General features: G+C 42.6%; 1 protein-coding gene across 5 annotated transcripts in view; it reads left to right on the forward strand.

Annotated features, from left to right (window-relative positions):
- Positions 1 to 17,781, forward strand: part of FBXL7 (F-box and leucine rich repeat protein 7) — a 188,034-nt gene extending 170,253 nt beyond the window's left edge. For all 5 annotated transcript variants that reach the window (XM_040546477.1, XM_040546475.1, XM_040546478.1 and 2 more), the window contains 2 exons: positions 7,714 to 8,325; positions 14,712 to 17,781. In XM_040546477.1, the coding sequence (XP_040402411.1) occupies positions 7,714 to 8,325; positions 14,712 to 15,448 (1,349 nt within the window). In that variant the 3' untranslated portion in view covers positions 15,449 to 17,781. The remainder of the gene's footprint in view (positions 1 to 7,713; positions 8,326 to 14,711) is intronic.
- Positions 17,782 to 21,325: the final 3,544 nt, after the last annotated feature.

Here is a 21,325-nt window from a genome sequence, read left to right on the forward strand (position 1 = left end):
AACAACTCTCCTCTTAGTCCTTGCTTACCATCTTTAGTTACCACCACAGGTGTATGAACACAGTTACTTTCAGGTGAAACTAAGGCAAAAAATATGCTCCGCAGAACACCTGAAGTACCAGAGACAACACCTACTGAGCAGTCAGGTTTGGGGATGAAATTAGATGTCTGAAAACTAACATCCACTTCTTAGGCCCGTGGCTGTCAGGTTCTCAGCAGTAACCGTTTTGCTCTGTAAATCTCCTCTTCTTGGGCTGCACTCCTCGCTAATGTAGATACAAACTGACTCTGATGGAGGAGTTCCCTGGCGTACAGCAAGGAGTCAGGAAAGTATCTGACCTTAAGGGGTTTAAGAAGAGCTTGTTCTTAAGCATGTATGGAATTCGTTTTGGGGTTAGATATTTACTGACCGTGGAAAAAACACACTATCCCATCTATCACCATGTTATTTCCCAGAAATGACACACTGACAAACCCTTTTCTCAAAACTGATGTGCTAGTATCACTGGTGGTACCAAAGGCAAAATTAAGATGCTCTGACTTCAGAAATTAAAATGATGAATTAATACAATGAAAATTAATATGATGAAAGATTACTTTTTCCTTTTTTTTCCTCTCAATCTTCATATTTTTTGGCTCTGTTCAAAACCATGGGGATAAGTTTAATTGTTGCCAAGTGGCAAGGGACAAAATCAATAGGTGGCAAATTAGTTCCAGCTTTCGACAAATACATTGTAAGGAAGAATTATTTGCTTAATAAAACCATAACGATTATTTCACTTGCAGTGCTGTTTGACTTTAAGTATCTAGTGTGAATATGCCAGGAATGCAAGATCAGGTCTCTAAAGGTATTTAGAGGAGTTTATAGACTAAAGAAAACTGGAGCTCAACATCGACGGGAAGTTACACCAGTATAATCCAAGGTGTAAAATGTCACACAGAAACTACTATGAGGTGGCTTCACATCTAAGTTAACATATCCCTCTTCCACGTGGCCTTGTAACCCTGTCTCTAGTCTTGCACAATAGGTACAAATTCTTACTGCATTCTGTGGGAGGTTTTTAAAAACTATAAATGGTTATTTTAAGTTCCATGGAACCATTCCTTCCAGGAGCATGTGGATGCAATTACTTCGTGAGCTCTGATGCTGCTTGTTTTTACACTGAAAAATCGAGCTTTGTCACAGGTCTTTGCTCTCGAAAAGAGAGTTGCGTGACCTCCAAGTTCTCACAGGATAAGAAATAAGTTTTCAACTTTGCTGAAGTTTTTTTGTTCCCTTCATCTTACTTACATTTTCAGGCTGATTTTCTGTGTTAGTAAGGATAAATAGTTTGATGAGAGGGAAACGGGAGATATAACCCATCTCAGGGTTATTTAGACTTTTGCATGTCTGTGCTGGAAACGAGCCAGGAAACAATGCCGACTAAGTGAAATCATCAAAACATGGCCACCAAAGGGGAATTGCATATTGCATAGTTATCACTGCATATTTGTCGACTGTGATGGTGTTTCAAAGAGAGCCCTGTAGGGACCTGCCCTGCCATACCTTACAGTTTTCTTTAATAATTTACTCAGTTTTCCATCCCTCTCCAGAAGCCGTCTGTTTGAATTAAATTGACACACAAAACTGGAGGAATGGGTTAAAATTTATGACACTGAACATGTGGTATATTTGAAAAACTGAGAATGAGCACAATTTGAGAAGGTTGCTCTGGACTTAAAATGCTCTTGAAAATATTAAAGATTAAGGGGAGAGAAAAAGTACCACTCTCAAAAGAAACAGGTGTGAGGAGGAATAGAGTATATAGAAGAAAATAACTGGCCAGGCAGCTGTATGACATGTGGGAATCTGGGCGATGCATTGAATCACAAACTGAATGCATCATCCTTCTGAGACTGTTAAAATCTGGAAGGTTGACGATGTGATTTCCATGAAATACAGGAGGGAAGGACTCTGCCGTAGCCACTGCTGGGGTTGACTTGGAGTGCTGTGGTCAGTTTGGAGCACTGGGCTTAAGGAGATGTACGCACAGGTTGGAAAAGTCTAAAGGAGAAACAAGGAGACACTGCCAATGTTGGTGATGTGACTGGGAGGAAAGGACTGAAGTCTGAGCAAGTACCTGCCAGAAATCCTTGCTGAACGAGTGGAGATCTCTCCTTGTTCACAAGCACTAGGAGAAGGGAAGTAACAGCTTCTTGCATGAGTTGGGTAATAGGAAAAACTTAGAAACTCGATAAGGTGACAACACTGGAACAGGCACCTCAATGAGTTGAGTTATAGCTTTCCCTGGAAATTAAGAACAGGGCAGACATACACATCAGAGACAGTTTAAGTGTTCTTGGAGAGAGACCTCAAGAGAGCTAATCCAGCCATGCTTCTCGCTCTGTACATTCTCAGTCATAAAAAGTTGCAAAATCACGTCGGTATCTCTGCTGAGCAACCCTTGCTAGCGGGCTTGACTGCTGCAGCCTCGTGCGAGGTCATGCAGTGAGTTTTGATCCAGCTGCCTCTTTGCTATCACGGGCTCTCTGAGCCCTCCTGGCCCCTGGTGCTGGGAGGGTGCGAGGTCGGTGGTGGTGCCTCAGCCTGAGGGAAATGTGTGAGGACTTTTTGGATGTGGAAGACGCTCTTTTGCAGGTGCCTGTTTTTCTGGGACTTCCCCATGCCCAGGGCCCTGGAGCACAAACGCCCCTGTTGCATCCTGCTGTGTTAGCTGCGTGCTTTGATTTCTTCCTCAAAGCGCACACGGCCGTGTTTGGCATCAGTCTGTCACATTCAGGAGTCTCCTGTTGAACCAGCTCATAGTGTTCCTGCTGCAGGTCACTTCTGTCCCCGTTTCTACAGCTTTGACAGCCGCTATAGGCTCCCACTCTCCACACACTCAGTAAAACAAGTACTTTTGGCATGGGCAAGGGTGATGGTATCATAGTAAAAACGTGAAGTCTATACCAACATTGCATTTAGTAAAATAGCTAATATTTATGCACCATTTTTATTGGTGAAGAGAGTATGTGGTGTGTCTGTACTATGCTTAAATTTTTTTTGCACACATTATTTTGCATCTAATGTTGTGATAAAAATGCCAATTTCTTTTAAGTTTTCTCAGCTATACTGACTCTTCAGAGCCTAAACATATTTTGGCTTAACTCTCTCCTTTGTGTTGCTAAAAATCTCAGCAGTGACAGCAGGTCAACATGAAGGATGCATTTCAGTTGTCAGACAAGGACTTGAAGTTTTGTTGATATTTATTGAAAGTTTCATTTTAATTTTGTAAGTCTGAGGAGCTCGGTATAGAACTCACTTTACAACAGGTGCACACAGCTCCCTAGTGAAAGTTGTGGTTACACGGAGTCACACTTTAAACACAGGCAGTGGTTCAATCTCAAAAAGTCCATGTTGGGATCCAGACATCAGGTGTCCTGTGTTTGTGTCCATTGCTGGTCTAACAAAAGCATGACATTGTTTTCTTTCTCTGGTTCCGGAATCAGAGACTGTGTATTGCTGTCAAGGCCAGAATGCACAAAGACCTGGTCTTGGTTTGAGTGGTATATAGGTAAGGCTCCTTTTCCCCAGATGTACGTACGCATTGGGAAACCAAACTGGAAAAAAAAAAAAAAAACAACTTTGAAATAAACCAGATTCCTAATGGAATAAGAAAACTCCCTCCAGTGCATTTTCTCCCTCTGTGTCAGCTTTTATAGTTCTGTTTTTGGCATGCATCTTTTGAGATTTCTTTAAAGATTGTTAAGAAATTTTCTCTTACATCAACAAACAGTTTTCAGAGCCTGAACAAAACCATAATAAAAAGCATCTTGCAGAAATGTATTGGTAATCAGAGAGGAAGAGGGGTAGAAGAGGTTGTAGGGAGGGAAGCACAGGACTGCTCTGTACATTTTTTTTTTCACTTTTGAAGATCACGAAAATGTAAAGCTGAATTTTGGGCTTTTAAACAGTTGCTGTTTTCAGGAAAAGATGTGCTTGTATACAGTATGTGTCTGGAACGATTGTACTGAGAACTGCAATCAGTAACTTCGTTTGCAGTTGCAGGATGGTGTTTATTGATGGCATGCGGTCAGTGGGTTGCCCTGTCTCAGCCCGGCTCTGTCTGTTAGCTGGCACTCAGCAAATGGTGAAGAACAAAATTTGAATAAAAGTCTTAGAAGCTCGGATATGCAGGAAGTCCCTCCCAACAATACTTGAAAAGCCTGGAAAATGTACAATAGACCAAGTGTTTTGCTGAAGTTTTCAATGCTAGCAAAAAACTTTCCAAGTTTTTACTGGCAAAAACCTCCTGAACTCACCTGCTATTTTTTCTTTTCCCCTCAGGGGTGTACGATGAGCAGTAAGTGGGAATACCTCTGTAAGGAGTTCAGCTAAGCTACTGGCAAAATTCCCGCCTAGGAGCATACTGCGTTACAGACTCAGCAGACCACTAATGCTCCCTCACCTCTCTTGTTTGAACATAATGACAATGCTATTTCAGGGGAAAAAAAAGAAAAAGGGGTGGGGGAGAGGGTGCGTGCATACACATGTGTGTGTATCCCTTTGGAAGTCCATGTCCTGAAGGTGGGGGGAGCAAATTTCATGTGGAGCACCTTCTGGATTAGAGGTAAAGGAAATACAGGATGCACATCTGGAACAGCTATACTAATGAGAGAATTAGGAGAGCATGAAGCAAGCACGGAGTGTTACCATAAAACAGAAGGTCACATTTTTTTAGCTCTAGATCTAAGTTAAAAACCACATTTTAGTAATATATTATGCATCCAGAATGTCTAAGGTATTGATTATGCACAGTTAGCAAAGGAGTGAGGAAGGAATGCCATTTTTTGGTCCAAAAGGAATGGAGATTATCCATATTAGCTTGATGCTTTGATCACAGCGGGGAGCATCATGGAGCATTAAAAGCTTTTTTATACTTAAGTATAAGCATAGGGAAGAATGTAACCCTGTAGAGATCTTTTGGTGTTTTCAACAATCACAGACTAAAAATGTATGTTTTCAAATTGTGCTGGGAGACTGTCTTACAGGAGGTAATCACATTCTCACAGTAGTAGAAATTGTTTATAGCAAACATTAAAAAATGAAACTTTTTGATTTCGATTTTTTATCTATCTATTTTGCTGTGTAGAAACAAGTGTTTCTCATGTGGGTTTTATTTTTATTGGTTTGTTTCTCCTTTTTGTACTGCTTTAAGAAAAAAACAACAATAACAACAACAAAACAACAATAAAATAAACCCCAAAGCAAATGAAAAAGTAAAAGGAAAGGGGAGGAATTCATAATACCAAATTTATGTAGCAGTAGGAAGTACATCCAGCACTTGAAAAAAAAAATGCATGTTCTTTTATATTAGAAGCTTCTTTGTCTTAAAATCTGAAGAAAAGAACAAAAAGTAAAGACTCCAGATCTGCCACATCTTATGCACATGTTTAACTTCAGGCATTGTCACTGGTGATGATGTGAGGGAGGTCAAACATATGGTAAGGCCTTGCAAGAATTAATCTAGGGGACTGTTGCCTAAGTGGTCTGTGGAGTTAGTACTTGTCTGCAGGAGCCTGGCTGCTGCTGGTGTGTTTTTTTTTTCCTCTACAGCTGTAAATCTCATTTTTAAAATACCAAAGTACACTAGGCGCTCTCCAAATAACACTCCTCCGTGCAATTATTTGCTGTAGCTGCCAGGGGGGTATTAGGAGGTCTCAAAGGGGAGCAGAGTGTCTGCAAAACCCACTCTGTGTTAAGATATGGTTCTCGCTCAAAAATTTACAAATCCCTGGGTTAGATCCACACAGCCATAGAATAGACTCAAAAGCCTTGAAGAAATAATGTTTTTTCCTGTCACTAGCTGAAATACTGAGTTTCTGTCTGAGTGAAACAAGATACAGAAAAGGAAGAGGGAAGGAGTTGTGTAGTATGGGTTTTTTCTTCACAGAGTGAGATGATGATTTTGATCTGTCTTCACCTGAACTAGGTGGTCTTGGGCAAACTGATGGACTTTGTGCCTTGGTTTCTCCACCTAAGGAGTTGTGCATCTCTCCCTTGCAGACCCACTGTGAAAATGCAACCCTTTGTTTGCTGCTGTTGCAGCTAAGTGAGGTGAGACCATGCCTGTGCTGGACTAAGTAAAAGCCAAATGGGAAAATTCATGTGTAAAACATTGATCCAGTTCATCTAAAAATTAGTTTATTTGAAAACTCTGCCTAAACCCAGATTTGTATAGGTGTGTTGAATGCATTTCTGGGTGCACCCTGCTTAGCCCATTTCTGTACAGCCACAGTTAAAAAGCTGTAGAGCTGGCGTTACTGAAGGAGATAGCTTTGCATGCTTCCCTGAAATGTCTGAACACTAAAGTGATAGCAAAATTTGCTGCATGGAGGAAATCTTGATGCTGTGAAACCTCTGTTCTTACTCCATTCCTGGTACTTGTTATTCTGCTGGGTGCTGCATTTTGGTCCCTGTGTTCATCTGGACAGTGATTTTCTTCATAAAGCTTTTCTGTCGAGATTGGTATGGAGAGGTCAGAGAGGGAATGAGCGAACTGTGCCAGCATCCATCTTTCACATGGTGGTTGCATTTTGTGTAGCATACTGCTGAAATGTCCTAGGGTCTCTAAACGTATCACCCATGGCACTTGTTTGACAGTCAGAAATGCCTCCTTGTTCTCTCCGGTCTGTGACTTGCTGTCACACCGCATAGCCGAAGAGCTGGGAGCAGGATTGGAAATGACTCTTAGGCAGCGATGTCAGCAGAAAGGAAAAACTGTTGAAATAAACTTTCATCAAAGGCAAGCTTTCTTAGCAGCAGATGCCCTTCGTTTTTGTGCCTGCAAGATGGTAAAGAAATAGCAAATAGTTTTGTGTGTTTTTTGGATTGATGGCTTTCAACCTAGCAGTAGCACTAGGAAAAAGATGGTGTAAATATTGCACAGCGGCTCTGTAACAAACTTCCAGGCGTGCTGTTTCCTTGCCACTTACTTTTCTGGGCTTGCTTTTTAAAATCCGACTGGAGTTCCTTTATCCCATTGGGCCTTTGTGCCCTTGCAAGAAGCAGCACAGCCAAACCCCTCAAGAGCCAGTTGCCAGGCTCTCTCTCGGTTGAACTGCTGAGTCCCCGTTTGCATGCAGGAGAAATGAACTTCTTTAACAACACAATGAGGATGCGTGCAACGGATTGTGTTTTTCCCATCTGCCCAGGTGTGCTGAGCAAAGCAGCATTTGCCTTCTGCCCTTTTCTCTGGCTTCTCGCTGAATGCCTGGAAGAGCGGAGAGGCAAAGGACCGCGGTGTTCTTCCCTGAGCAGCTCCCAGATGCTGCTGAGGTTATATGCTGAGGTGGGGGTTATACTCCCCACCGAACAAGCCTCTGATTCAACTGTCCTCGTTTCCTGTGTTGTTTAGTTGAGGGTGTAAAGATGTAAAATCCCTGGCATTGTGCTGCCGTCTCCTCTTCACTGCAGGGCTCAGACCCATAGCCTGCCCTTTGCTAGTGCAGCTTGTCACTGCTGTGTGGCAGCACCAGGGTGGATGGGATGGTGTTTTCAGAGCGTGCTCGGAGGTAGCTCTGGGAGCATGTGTTCCCACTCTACCTGCTAAAAATGACTGCTTCACCCCCCTGCCAAAACCCCACAGCCTATCTCACTCCATGAGCAGACAGGCTAGCGGGATAGGCCCTGCAGCCACCGGCCGCTTACTGATCCCTCCGTTTTGTCTTCCAGACTCCGACCTGAGCATGCGGACACTCAGCACGCCTAGTCCAGCATTGATATTTCCACCGAATACCCAGGGTTTCCAGAATGGCCGAGGCTCGTCTACTTCGTCATCCTCAGTCACTGGGGAGACTGTTGCCATGGTCCACTCGCCGCCTCCCACCCGCCTCACTCATCCCCTCATCCGGCTGGCGTCCAAGCACCAGAAGGAACAGGCCAACATAGACCGACTGCCCGATCACTCCATGATCCAGATCTTCTCCTTCCTGCCCACCAACCAGCTGTGCCGCTGTGCCCGCGTGTGCCGCCGCTGGTATAATCTCGCCTGGGACCCACGGCTCTGGAGGACTATACGCTTGACCGGCGAGACGATCAACGTAGACAGGGCTCTTAAAGTGCTGACCCGGAGGCTTTGTCAGGATACACCCAACGTATGTCTCATGTTGGAGACGGTAATTGTTAGTGGCTGCAGGCGGCTCACAGACAGAGGACTCTACACCATTGCCCAGTGCTGCCCAGAACTGAGGAGGCTGGAGGTGTCCGGCTGTTACAACATCTCCAATGAGGCGGTCTTCGATGTTGTGTCACTGTGTCCGAACCTGGAACACCTGGATGTGTCAGGTAACAGGAAATATTTAAACACAGACATCAAAACGCCTCCTGCTAGTCAAACCCTTGCTCCCTGACACTGCACTCTTTCCCTTTCTGCGCTGTTTTTCAAGGTAGGAGCGCTCATCTCCTACCACCGTGCTGATGTGCCAGGCACCGTGTCAGTCCCCATGCCCCAGATGCCAGCAGCACCAGTTGAGCGGACTGGCCCCCTCTGATGGAGACCAGCTGACAGAGAGGATCCCTTCAAACAGCAGGAGTACTCCTTATAGGTGTTTGCATAAAGCAGCCTTACAGGGGTCCATGTTGCAGTCTGTAGTATGTGGCATGGTAAAGGCTAGCTATTGGAGCAAGAGCAAAAGTTTTAAAATCTTTTGTGTATATATATATATATAATTTGTATGTAGACGATATCATCTCTACATATGTATATCATCTATATATATGATGTGTATATCTGTAATCTAGTGAGTGACTTGAGCAGGAGCTCAGAATCAGTCCTAGGCTTTTGTCTAGGTAAAAATATCAAATGTCATTGCTAGCTAAACTTCAGGATCCTCTTGCTTCCATTCCTATTTTAACCAGATGTAGCTAGCTGTGACTTTTTTTTTAAAGTGTATACACTTGCTTAGTGACTTTCTCCTTTTTCTTTCACCACAGTTTCAATATATCACTGCAGCTGTTTAGATCAGCTGAAATGTTTTAGACAATTTTTCCCATATGTGTCTGTGGATAGAAGATGTTTGTTTTTTTTTTGTTGTTTGTTTGTTTGTTTGTTTTTTTCCCAAGGTCAGCCACATGCATTTTCCTCTCTGTGAATACACAGATATTTAATTTAAAGGATGCACCCAAGCAGAGCACCAGAGTAAATTTAATGTTCAATACTTATTTTGTGATGTCACCTTGTTATCAGTCTAATAATAGTCTGTTTATCATAATCAGCTAGACCAGATTTGCCATTGCAGAGGTATTGATGGCTACACAACAAAACAGGGCAAAGCAGGGATAGGAAGCAATGCTGTTGAGTCATTTGTGCCCAGATAAGCTGATTTTTCCAAGACTGCCCAGCTGGTGCACACTGATTTACTTATGGGTTGTTGGGTTTTTTTCTTCTTTCTTTCCTTCTTTTTTATTAACTGATTAGTCCAACTCTTTCACCTAGTGTTTCCTAGGATGGCAGAATGTCATGGATAGCAATAAAACAAACAGCATCAAATCAGAATTACTCACTTTTTTGTGACCGCTGTCCGCAGTTGACAGGTGATTAGGAATTCTGCCCCAGGGAATCTATTCACAGTGACCTTGCATTTGAATTAGTTATTGTCAGTACATACAGACATCAGCTGCGGGTTGCTACAACATATTCAGGTTGAAGTGTGTCCAATATCAGGAGTAAATGCCTCTATGATTTAGACCTGGAGCTACATATCACGTGGAAGGTTGGCTGTATCCTGTGCACATTTATGCTTTTCTTACTATCATCTTCTAGGGTCGTATGGAGAGTTGACTAGCTCAAAATATTCTGGGCCTGGAGATGCAGGAAACATAGAATTGCTGAGCTGAGGGTGAACTGCTTCAGCAGACCAGTCTGTTAGCTGACACAGAGTGGGCTCAAAGCCTTTCCATGGGAGTGGCTGAGACTGTTTAGGTCCACAGCTTCTACTGATACATATGCAAGGTTATTTTCGCAAAAAGAGGGGAAAAGAAAATATGAGACCAAGTCTCAAAATATGCTCTGTTTGGAGGTTTGTCTGTGTGGTTCCCCTAAGCCTGTTACTTTTAGACCTCGAAGATGGTGACTGTCCCTAAGGGATAGTTGGTTTGGCCCAAAGTGTGGGCAGGGGACAAGGATGGGAAGATGTGGGTGGTGTAAAATACCTGTCTTCCTCAAATTTTGTCTCAGAGTGGGAGAGGAAAGTAATTTTAATCTCACGTTTTTCTTGAACAAGCTCCTTCCTTTTTGGAACAAACGGGAGAGAAATCCTAGTTTTGAACAGTCTCAGAGGTCAGGGTGCTTGCGGTCAGACACAGCTTTTGCAGCGTGTGCCTGCATGTGAATTGAGGAGAGTGAATCTCTGGGGTCTTGTTTTGAGCCTGCATTTTTCGTTCAGGGTGTGGGTAATTTTTGAGAATGTTTTGGAAGCAGGATTCCATTTTCCACTCCTGTCTGGCTGAAATAAAATATATAAAGATGTTTTTTTTTACTTCTTCTGGAACATGTTGTCCAGGGAAACTATGGATATCCCATCCCTGGAAGTGTTCAAGGCCAGGCTGGATGGGGCTTTGGGCAACCTGGTCTGGTGGGAGGTGTCCTTGCCTATGGCAGGGGGTTGACATTTTTAAGGGTTGTTGTGCATTTTGTCAGGATATGTAGTGATGATCCAAGAGTAAATTTATTCTTCATGTGCTTCACACACAATGCTGTACCTGGTGGCGGAGGGAGGGGAAATGAACCCTTCTAATCAAACTGAACACTATCTGATAGGGTTAGGAGTGACCTCAGTTGTGGCAAAGCCCACAGTGGTGAATACACCACAGCAGTGTACTCAGATGAAGGGTGAGCCTGATCTGTCTTCATAGTACGTGTGCCAATGATTGCATTACCTTCACAAGATTTGGCTCCTATGGAGACTGCTCTGTGTATAATGCCGACCTCTCCATTTTGAAAAAAAAACCTGTGTTATCCACAGGAACTAGTTTAATCCTTTCAATTATGCCCCATTTTTTTCTTCCTTGCTGGAAGGGCAGAACACCCCCTCTGTCAGCGCATTGATCTTTAGTGAGGAACTCCTCTTGGAGTCTCACCAAAAAGGCACCTCTGCTCAATAACAAATTGCAGAATTGACAGGGAAAAGGTATCTTACAGCACCTGGAAAAGCCAGGTCCAGCAGATATTCTGTGAAGAGGGGAAACAGATTTGAGGAAGAAAAAAAAGTGTAATTGGTTTAGTGAACATCAAGGACCAAAGCAAGAGAAAGCCTTGCCTGAGCATATAGTGATGCTGTTGGGCAGATTTAAAGTGCTTCTTAAAGCCTCACCTTGTCCATCTCTGGGGATGTTTCCTATAAAGTGAATTTGCTTGCTCTCATTCTTTCTCTACTCTCCATTTTCTCAAAGAGGTGATCCCTGAGCTTACAAACAAATTGGGAAAAGCAATCCATGCATCTGTGGTTGTAAGTCGTCGTCTTCAAAGGTCAGGGCCCCAGATTTCACCAGTCTGCACTGTGGTATGAAGGCAATTGCTGAAAGCACTTACTTACTTACTAGACTGTGCCAGCGCTGCTCTTCTACTGCCCCTTGGGTACTGAGTGTTAAATAGAAGGTAGGACAGGGAAGGCCAGAAAAGAGACCGGGGAGGGGAAAAAAAAAAGGAAAAAAAAAAAAAGGGAAAAAAAAAACACTTGAAAAAGAAAGAAAAACAACACTTGTTTTCATACCTGAGTGTCTTATGAAAAGAATTCCAACAAGGTTTCAAACAGCAATTTTGACTGCTGTACAGACAGATTCTCCCTGGACTTGTTTGAAATGGGGTTGCACTCTAGGACCTTGCATAAATTTGAGGCTAAAATGAGATCTCATGTGAAAAAATTGCTTCTGTAATCAAGTCCAGGGAGTAATTAGGACTAGGCTTTCATCTTAATGTTCAAGTAAATCTCAGCACTGAGGTGGTTTGATGATCTGGTTTCACACTGAGCAAGAAAAATTAGGTACTTGTGCTGGGGTATAACGCCGTCCTTGCAGCTAGTTGGTTAAAACCCAATTCACATTTGTACATCTAGTTGAATCCCTCTCCTCCTTGGATGGTTACTTGGCAGCAATAACGTACCAAAATCTTTAATGTCAGAACCAGACGTTCGTATTAATTTTCAGAGTTCTCCACAATGCAAGTTCTGTCACTCTCAGCATCCACTTTGTGGGCAAGTCGGAGATATCTCTAGAAGCTGGTTGAGCTTGACTGCAAGTTATTATCTAACATGCCTGCCAACAATTTTTTAATCTGTTTGGAAGTTTCGTCTCCCATTTAAAAATCAGTTATACTTCCTTTATGGAAAATCCTGCTACAAGAGCTTTGTTTTTACATTTTTTATTATTTAGGACAGAAGAATTGTTACAGACCCAGAAACCTGTCATTTTGGCTAAAAATCAGCCAGTTGTATATCGACATGGACTCTTTCTCCGGTGGAACCATTTTGAATACCCTCCCCCTGAAATATTTTACATTGTGGCCAAAGTAACTAGACAAGACAATGCTGAGCTTGTCAAAACAGTGATCACACTCTTCTGTGCAATGACTCCAACCCTGCTAAGAGACTTCTGACCTATTCACTTTTTAATTGCCGTCATTACAGTGCTCCCCTTTCTTGGATCCACAGCAGGCAGAATATTCTCCTCTGCCTCATCAACCCTTCATTCTCACTTAACCACATTGTAAAACTGAATCCTGGTCAGCATGTGAAATATCCGGACTGATTCCTTAGTCCAACAACCTCTCTGTGCTAGCACAATAACGACAGCTATATCAGATCCAACAGATTTATGCCTAGGTGCCAGTTTTTTCTGTGAAAACCCAACTCAAGGATGGGGACTCGGGTTGTGCATTTTGCATCACCTACTCCAAAGAGCGTATTAGGGGTGAAATTTTAAACCATTAATACTGAATTGTACTGCTTCCCTTTAGTAAAAACACTTTGTATTTTTGAAAGTGTATATAGTATTTATTTGAAGGCAAACGTATTTCCAAAAATTGCACCAGAGCATGGATCTACAGCCCAGTCTGGAGAGGAATTAGCTGCATTCAGTTTTAAGAAGACGTTCTATGAACAAAGTGCTTTGCCTCAAGGTCCCAGAGCTTCTGCATGACCTGTGGACAATTCGCCAGTTTCATTTTGTGAGGCCTAAGGTAAACTTACATCTGTTCAAATAAATTTGAAGTCTAAATTAAAACTCCAGCTGCAAACTCAAGTGGTGAATGTAGAAATCTAATCGTAGGTTGTAAGCTGTCCATATCTCATGCTTCTTAGGGCATTTGTGTGGGCCTTCTGGATTATCTGAAGGATTTTCCTTTTTCCTTTTTCTTTTTTTCTGAAGCATATTCAAACATTCCAGGAAGCCTCTGAATAAGAGCCTGTTGTATCAAGTGGTATGGGTTTGGGTCATCCAAGTTTTTGAGGTGGACTTTATACAAAGATTGGCATGCTCTTTTTTTCCAGACTACAGGATTTGTGCAGCGTTTATGATCCATGGAGGTCTAAGGTTGTCATCCTAACCTTTCTGGCTTTTCATGGCTCGGTTCATTGCTGTCGGGGCCAGTGTTTTAGCAATACGGAAAAGTTCCTTCTATGCTGACCTGAGGGCACCTCCTTAGGTGTAAGCTGCAGAATTTGCCTGGGTAGACATTTATGGCTGAAACTGTTGGGCCTTGATCACTAGGAGGTCAACCTTCCCTCCTTCATCCTCGCAGCTGTTTCTAGCCATGCTAATGCAATGTACCCAGCCAAACCGGACACAGATAAGAATTTCCCTTCAGGAGCCCTGAGACTACAGTTTGCAATGGAGCAGAAACAGCACTTGCCAAAAAAGCTTTCATTCACCACCATGCACAGAGTGGAGATCAAAAATGGAGGAAGTCTGTGACTGTGGTTTTCCCTTTAATCTAGCTTTTTTTCTTTCCTTGCAAGGTCTGGTGTTTCTCCACTGGTCTAGTTACAGCCATTCACGGCCAGACTTTCTCACTTGAAATAGTCCTTTTCTGTGTCTGTCCTTGTCCTCCCATGCCCTTACAAGTCTGTAGGCTCCTGCTGATTCTCCCCATTCTCCTTAGGTTACCCAAATCTCCACCCTTCTGCAAACGCATCGTCTTGCCATGGTTTTGCATCATTCCCACATTGCAGGCTTGGGGCTGGATTCACATCTGCTCCCCAAATGCTTTTTGGAGGGTGGGTGGGGTTTTCCTTCTCTTTTATAATGGGGTTTGATGGTGAAAGAGCCTCTGATGTTGGTTTACAAACTCAGCCAGTCAGGAATGAGACTGCCTCGGATCAAAAAGCTGCATGGTTGTCATGTAATACCGTTTTCTCAAATTGTCACCGAGTTTCTATTGCAGTAATAGACCGTAGAGTGTCCCTAGGTAAACCTAGGGCCATTATTTTATATTTGGGATGTGGACAAAATTGGTCTGCGGCTTTGCTGGTGCTCAAAATCCCCAAGCAAACTCACTCCCATGGAGTTTATTATTTCCCCTGGTGCACATCACAGCAAACCCAGACTAGTCAGTCAGGACGTATCTACTCTTGCAATGCGAAGCTATCTTCAGCACATAATGTCATGGCCACCTTTTTGGTCTTGCCGTCTGAGTTGTTTTCACTGCTTGCTTAAATTGACTGTGTTTTTCCACTTAGGCTGCTCCAAGGTAACATGCATCAGTTTGACTCGCGAAGCCTCCATCAAGCTGTCTCCCTTGCACGGGAAGCAGATCTCCATCCGCTACTTGGACATGACAGACTGCTTTGTCCTGGAGGACGAAGGCCTGCACACCATCGCTGCGCACTGCACTCAGCTGACCCACCTGTACCTGCGCCGCTGTGTTCGCATCACCGACGAGGGTCTCCGCTACCTGATGATTTACTGCACATCCATTAAGGAACTGAGCGTGAGCGACTGCCGCTTCGTCAGTGACTTCGGCATGCGGGAGATTGCCAAGCTGGAGTCACGCCTGCGATACCTTAGCATCGCTCACTGCGGCCGGATCACCGACGTGGGCATCCGTTACATAGCCAAATACTGCAGCAAGCTGCGCTACCTCAACGCGCGGGGCTGCGAGGGCATCACGGACCACGGTGTGGAGTACCTCGCCAAAAATTGCACAAAACTCAAATCGCTAGATATTGGCAAGTGCCCTCTGGTCTCAGACACCGGCCTGGAGTTTCTAGCCCTCAACTGCTTCAACCTGAAGCGCCTGAGCCTGAAGTCATGTGAGAGCATCACTGGGCAAGGCCTGCAGATTGTAGCTGCCAACTGTTTTGACCTGCAGATGTTGAATGTGCAGGACTGCGATGTTTCCGTGGATGCTCTGCGATTTGTAAAACGACATTGCAAGCGCTGTATTATAGAGCACACCAACCCCGCCTTCTTCTGAAAGGATAGCACACACCCGTTGTTGCAATGCAGTATTAAAAACACTGATGTATAAACACATGCTCCCTTATTCAGTAATGCTGTTTTTTCTATAGCTCACGGGAGTCAGCTTTTTTTGTATGTTGTTGGTGGGGGGCGTTTCTAGAGGACTATTTTGTTTGCTTTTTGTATGATCACTTTTTAAGGTGCGGTGGGTCTCCGTCGAGAGGCTGCCTTAATGCAAAAGCAGTGAGTGCTCAGCATCCCTATTGGGGTGCCATTTCTGTAACAGCCGCGATCTTGTCCCAGGCTAAAGTAGCTACCTCCAAAGGAAATAGCACGTAATCCTCCTTTGGAAAGGCTACCAAGCTGTGTCAAATACATCTGAATTCCAGCTGTGCTCTTGAAGCTGACTATGCAATATGTGTCTGTGTTCCCCAACTTCTTCCAACATGGCTGATAAAGCATCCCCTTATCTCCAAGTAGTTTCTCCTTGGTAGCCAATCATTGTAATCCTTCAGGAAATACTGGGTGATGTTCTTAAATACGCTTCACAGAGGCAGAATAAGACCTGCTGGTCACTGCCAAGCACTCTGCGGAGTGAACCTGGAGATTGTGCGCAGGCATGGTTTCTCCTGGGAAGCTCACTTCCAGGTCACTCGTGCATCATCACTACTTGCCTTCAACTCTAGATCTGCCTCTCCTGTGTGTGTAGTACCACCCTCTGGTAGCAGACAGGGGCTCCAGGGTCTGATAAGCAGTGACTTTTTCACCTTAGTGAAGGAAAATAGAGAGATTGATGGCCTGGCAAAGGGAAAAGCCAGCAAATCCGCCTGAGAGGCCACTGTAATTCTGCAGCAGGCTGAGCTAGCGCTGTAGTACACCAGGGACCTTGAGGTGCTGTGGAGAGCTTTGCACAAGGCAGTCCCAGTCGCTGCACTGTACTGCTGCCACCAGAAAGTCTGCCTTCATTCCTTCGTGGTACCTCTTCAGCAGCCACGGCACCACTGCAGCTGATGTTCCCTGAGCAAACCAGGCACGTGCATTGAGGTGTGTTCAATACGTGCCTTAGTACACGTGGAAACCTGACCCTTTTCTGTGGCCTTCCAGTTTAACAGATAGACAGCTGATCTCGAGACTTCAAAGGTGTTAGCCTGACATTAGATAACACCCTGGGGGAGAGAGGGGCTTAGAATGTTATTCATATCATAGATTTATATTTTGTGAATCCTTGTCTGTGCGTTTTCCCATAAGCTGGAGAAATGGCTGCTGTTCAACAAGCCAGCTTTGCCCTGTGACACTGGAAGCACATTGTACTCTCATGGTTGCTCTCGCTCATGCGAGAGCACGCATGGCTGGGAGCTTCCCCCATCTGCTGCTTCCTTCCCCAGAGCATGCGGTCATTTCATGGTTACTTTCTTCAGAATTTTCTGGCAGCCGTTTCTCTGCATTTTCACATGTAATGCTCAGATCTGAAAGCCAGACATGTTAGGGGTGATGATATTTTCAGGCAGGCCCCCTGTGCGTGACTGACAGGTGAATTCATACGTTCAGCTCAAATGTTATAAATGTCTTGGTAGAGAACATAAGAAGGGAAGCACCGTGTCTGGTTTTCATAAGCAGTAGTTCCATCATCTCCAGACAACACTAATAAAATCATTGATATGAAGTGAAAATCCATATGCTCGTGAAAAATACATAATTGCTGAGGAAATACTTGTAGCAATGCTCTCTCAGATTACAAAAAAGCAGTGCTTTGGACATGTCCCTGCAGAGGGAACTTGTCGTTCTTGTGCAAAGAGTCCTGTAATGTATCTATGTTCCTCCAATTTTGAGCTTCTTAACTTATGGGATGTCATCACCTCTGAATTATAAATAAGGTTGTCCTAAAGCAAGGAGGGCCAAGGAAAATGAATTTGTCATTGCTACTATTACTGGCCAGTGGCTAGTAAGGGGTGATATCATCCTTTGAGCAGTTAACATCACTTTAGTTTTCCTTTCTGTATTTTTAAAATTAGAGATTCTTCTCCAGCAAGTATTACAGTATATTTATCCGAGCCAGCTATACTCTCTGTTTATCCTTTATCTGAAAATGGCCCCAAAAATTGTAATGTTAAGCCCATTCCTGAGGATGGTGGGATTCTGAGCCATTTGCACTCATGAAATATATGGCCTCATTAGTAACATTTAACTTTTTAATAATAATTAAAAAAAAAAAGCTACTTTTCTGGCTAAGCTAAATTGAGTGAATAGTGCTACATGGTTTTAAAGGTTTCTAATGTTTAAATTGGCCTGTACTGTACAAATCTCACTATAAAGCCTTAATTTGCTACCAAGAAATAAAGCAATATATTGGTAACTGATGAGCATGCATCATCATTTGCACTGTTTGATTAACTTCTTGTGAAAATGAAAAGATTAACTACTTGTAAAACTTTGTTTTATTGAAACCAGGCAGGTGAACGAGCGCATCATCACATCAAGTAAGTGGATGACTATTTAAAAAAAAAAAAAAAAGAAATTTTATAGATTATGACCTTGCCTATCTGTCTCTTTAAAATTTGATTTTCCTCATGTGATTCTTCTTGACCCTGAAACATAATCAGTAACTGGAAGTGTAAGTAAAAGAAAAAACAGCATATAAAAAGCACATATATAAAAAGTTCAGGAGGACCTCTGCACTGTTTTAAAAGCAAGTTAACATAGTTGATGTGAAAATTAAAATGGAATGACTGCAAGGGTAGAGCACTTAGTGCAATGTTTCCTGTGAATGTTCTAAAAAACCCACTCCGGGGGGGCACTAGTGGAGAATGAATAAAGGTTGTTTTTTTTTAAGCCAGACATTTCTAAGTATATAGTTTTACATAGTCTGATTTGCTACTCTGAGACTGCTACTTATTTCAAGAAAATTTGAATTTAACTTAAGGATATGGCTTCCCTGTTTTGACTTTTAACCTTTTTCAATGTCTACTTGCAAAATGACACGAACAGAAAAGAAACTGAAATAATGCACGTGGAGCTGAGTTTGCTGGAAAGGTTGCAACACGTGAGTGATGTGTTTTCGTTCCAGTTTGGGGTTGGCAAAGACTAAATTTCCTAAGCAAAAACATTGTTGATTCTTGAACCACAAAATTCAGGCTCAGGCACTGAGGCTTCTTCTGCTCTGCCATAGCATGTAGTGGTCTCATCAAAGCAAGCAACCATGAATCACATCAGTCAGGCTGGCATGTTGTGTATGACTCTGGAATAACTTGTGTCGTGTAGAAAGAGGTCTCTTAGAAAAGGCACATCAGAATCACCATACACTGTGATTACAGCCAGAGCTATGTATCTAGACATTTATTCTTCTCATTCCCTTGGTTTTCATAAAAGTGGAACTATGTTTTCCCTGTGGTAATGGATTGAGATTGATCTGAAGTGCAACACTTTTGTCTTTTTGAATTATGCTCAACTCATGTTTGGCTTTCTACAAAATCTGAAACAGCTTCTGTTGGTTGTCTTGGATTCAAAACCTTGGTCCAGGCTGCAACCTTTCAGTTGTGGTTTCTGAAAACTTGTAGCCTTTGAACTGGAAAACTAAAAAGCTAGTAAAAAAACTAATTTTAGCACTAGGCTTGAAGCAGGTCCAAAGTCTCATTAAAAAGAAATATAGTGACCATTTGGACTGCAGGCTGGCTGCCCCATCACTACCAGTGTTAGTTAAAAGGGGAAAAATCCTATGGTAGCAAGCTTCTCTTCCCCAGCCTTCCCCAGAAAAGTAACCTGCCTTTAGGTTTTTGTAGTTTTCTCAGTTCAGCTGTTCAGGCTGAAACTTCCCATGCTGGGCTTTGAAAGTGTTAGTTGAAATGGTTCATCTGGTTCTGTAAATAAAGCTAGGAGGAAATGTCATTTTGCTCATGTTGAACTCTTGGTGACCTTTCCATTGGAAACGGTTCATTGCTCTCCATCTCCTCAACGGCCTTCGGAGTGAAAGTGTGAGCCTTGCCAGGAGGTCAGCTCTGGGACAAGGACATGTCTTACTAATCTCCCCATTAAAATTCACCCAAATTTAGCTACATTGCATGTCTTCAAATATATCCAACTCCATAATCAGGAGAGGGGCATGGTTAGATCTTTCCAAGATTGTAGTCTGGCAAGGCTGAGATTTGGCAAAGCTAGGAGGCGTTTATCACTCTGGCAGTGTGAAGGAGGAAACAACCTGAATTATATGGAAGCTGCCTGGAAAGTCAAGGCAGGGTTGAAAAATGAGATTTGGAGAACTGGAGCAAGAAGAGGGATGAAGGAAATTTCCTAGGCAGGGGACTGGGACTGAGATGAAAAGAGATTAAATGATTTTCAGTAAAGAAAATGGAGCTGGGTTAAGAGATCTGGGTTTGTATGACTTGTTGGACAGAGAGATTTGGGCAAGAGAAAATGTGAGTCAAGTACCGAAGAATGAAGTTTGGGGCAGGAGCAGAAACATGAAGAAAATTGCCTGAACATTATGTAAATACAGTACACTCTCTCCAGGGAAGGCTCAGAGAAGGGCAGGCAAACTCTTTCTGTTGCTATGTCTCAAATTTGAAACAGTCTTTCAAAAACTAAATAGTAATTTTGGATTTAATGCATCCAATATCTACCCTTTCTTAATACTTTATGAAGCCAGAAAAACTTTATAGGCAGACCTTCTGCCTTTGCAAATGCATTTTGGGTTCTGCAACACTGTGAATCCCAGTGTCTTGTTGCTGCCTTTATACCTTTGTGCAAGGTCTTCCACTGAGAATAACACGGCAAGGCAGATTTTTAACTTCAGTGCTTCCTTTTGCATTGTATTTCAGCAACACCAGCTGTTCTGCTTTGCCAAGGTGCAGGCGTCAGTGTGGAGTCAAATTCCTGTCCTTTTGATGACTGTTAAAGGGCATAATAATAATCGGTTCAAGTTACTGCCAGGCAGTAGACATCAGAATTCAAATTTAGCTTAACAAAATACATTTATCTGAAGTGCATCGCTGCATGCTATTAAACAGATTAAATCAATTTCTCCATAAAACTATTGAGGGATGTTTATTTTCATGCACCCCTGCTGTATAGCTGTATGCTTCAGAGCAGGTTTTTCCTCTATTTTTGTTTTCTGTAAGAACTGGACAGAAATATCAGGTCATTTCTTCCCTTGTCCTCTGGATGATCATGGAGGCGCGTATTAGATTTACACTAGTTAATGGAAATCTTTTCCAAGTAGGCTCTGATAATACAAGTTTAAAAAAATATTATGAGTGCAACGATCCAGTTGGCCATAGATGTATCAAATTAAGCCATTATAAATATAAAAGTTACTAAGCAGACACCAGAGAGAGAACCAAAGAGACCAGAAGGAGGGATCTTGTTCTAAAAAATGATAAAATGAAAAGAAAAAAAGAAAGGAAAATCAAAAAGAAAAAAGAAAGGAAAATCAAAAAGAAAAAAAAAAACAGCTTGTATAAATGTCCCTGATACTTTTAATGCAGAACAGAAACCTTAACCCTTGTTTCTGGGACTAATGATACTGTGTTCTTTGGTTTAGAATGGATTAGTTTTCATTTGTTTTTTTAAAGAAACATTACATGCTGTAGGCTCAAGCTCACATGAATGGTAAAGATGGAAAAAGTCATCTCAAAAAAGATGAGAGAGGAGGAAAGAGGGATTTATGCCAAAAGGAATGAACATTTTTAACAGTTTAATGTTGCATTATCTATTTTTGATGGTTCCTAAAATATTTTTTAAAAATCAAGTAAATGGCCATTCTTGAGAAGTTTCCATTACATCTTGAATATACTTCATTTATATAATTGCCTCAGCAGATAGATATATCTGATTTTTAGAAGGCTGGATTTTCTAGCTACAATGAATAATAGATAACTTATGGTTTATACTTTTTTTCTTC

Source organism: Cygnus olor, chromosome 2, assembly GCF_009769625.2.
Source record: "Cygnus olor isolate bCygOlo1 chromosome 2, bCygOlo1.pri.v2, whole genome shotgun sequence".
Lineage (NCBI taxonomy): Eukaryota > Metazoa > Chordata > Aves > Anseriformes > Anatidae > Cygnus > Cygnus olor.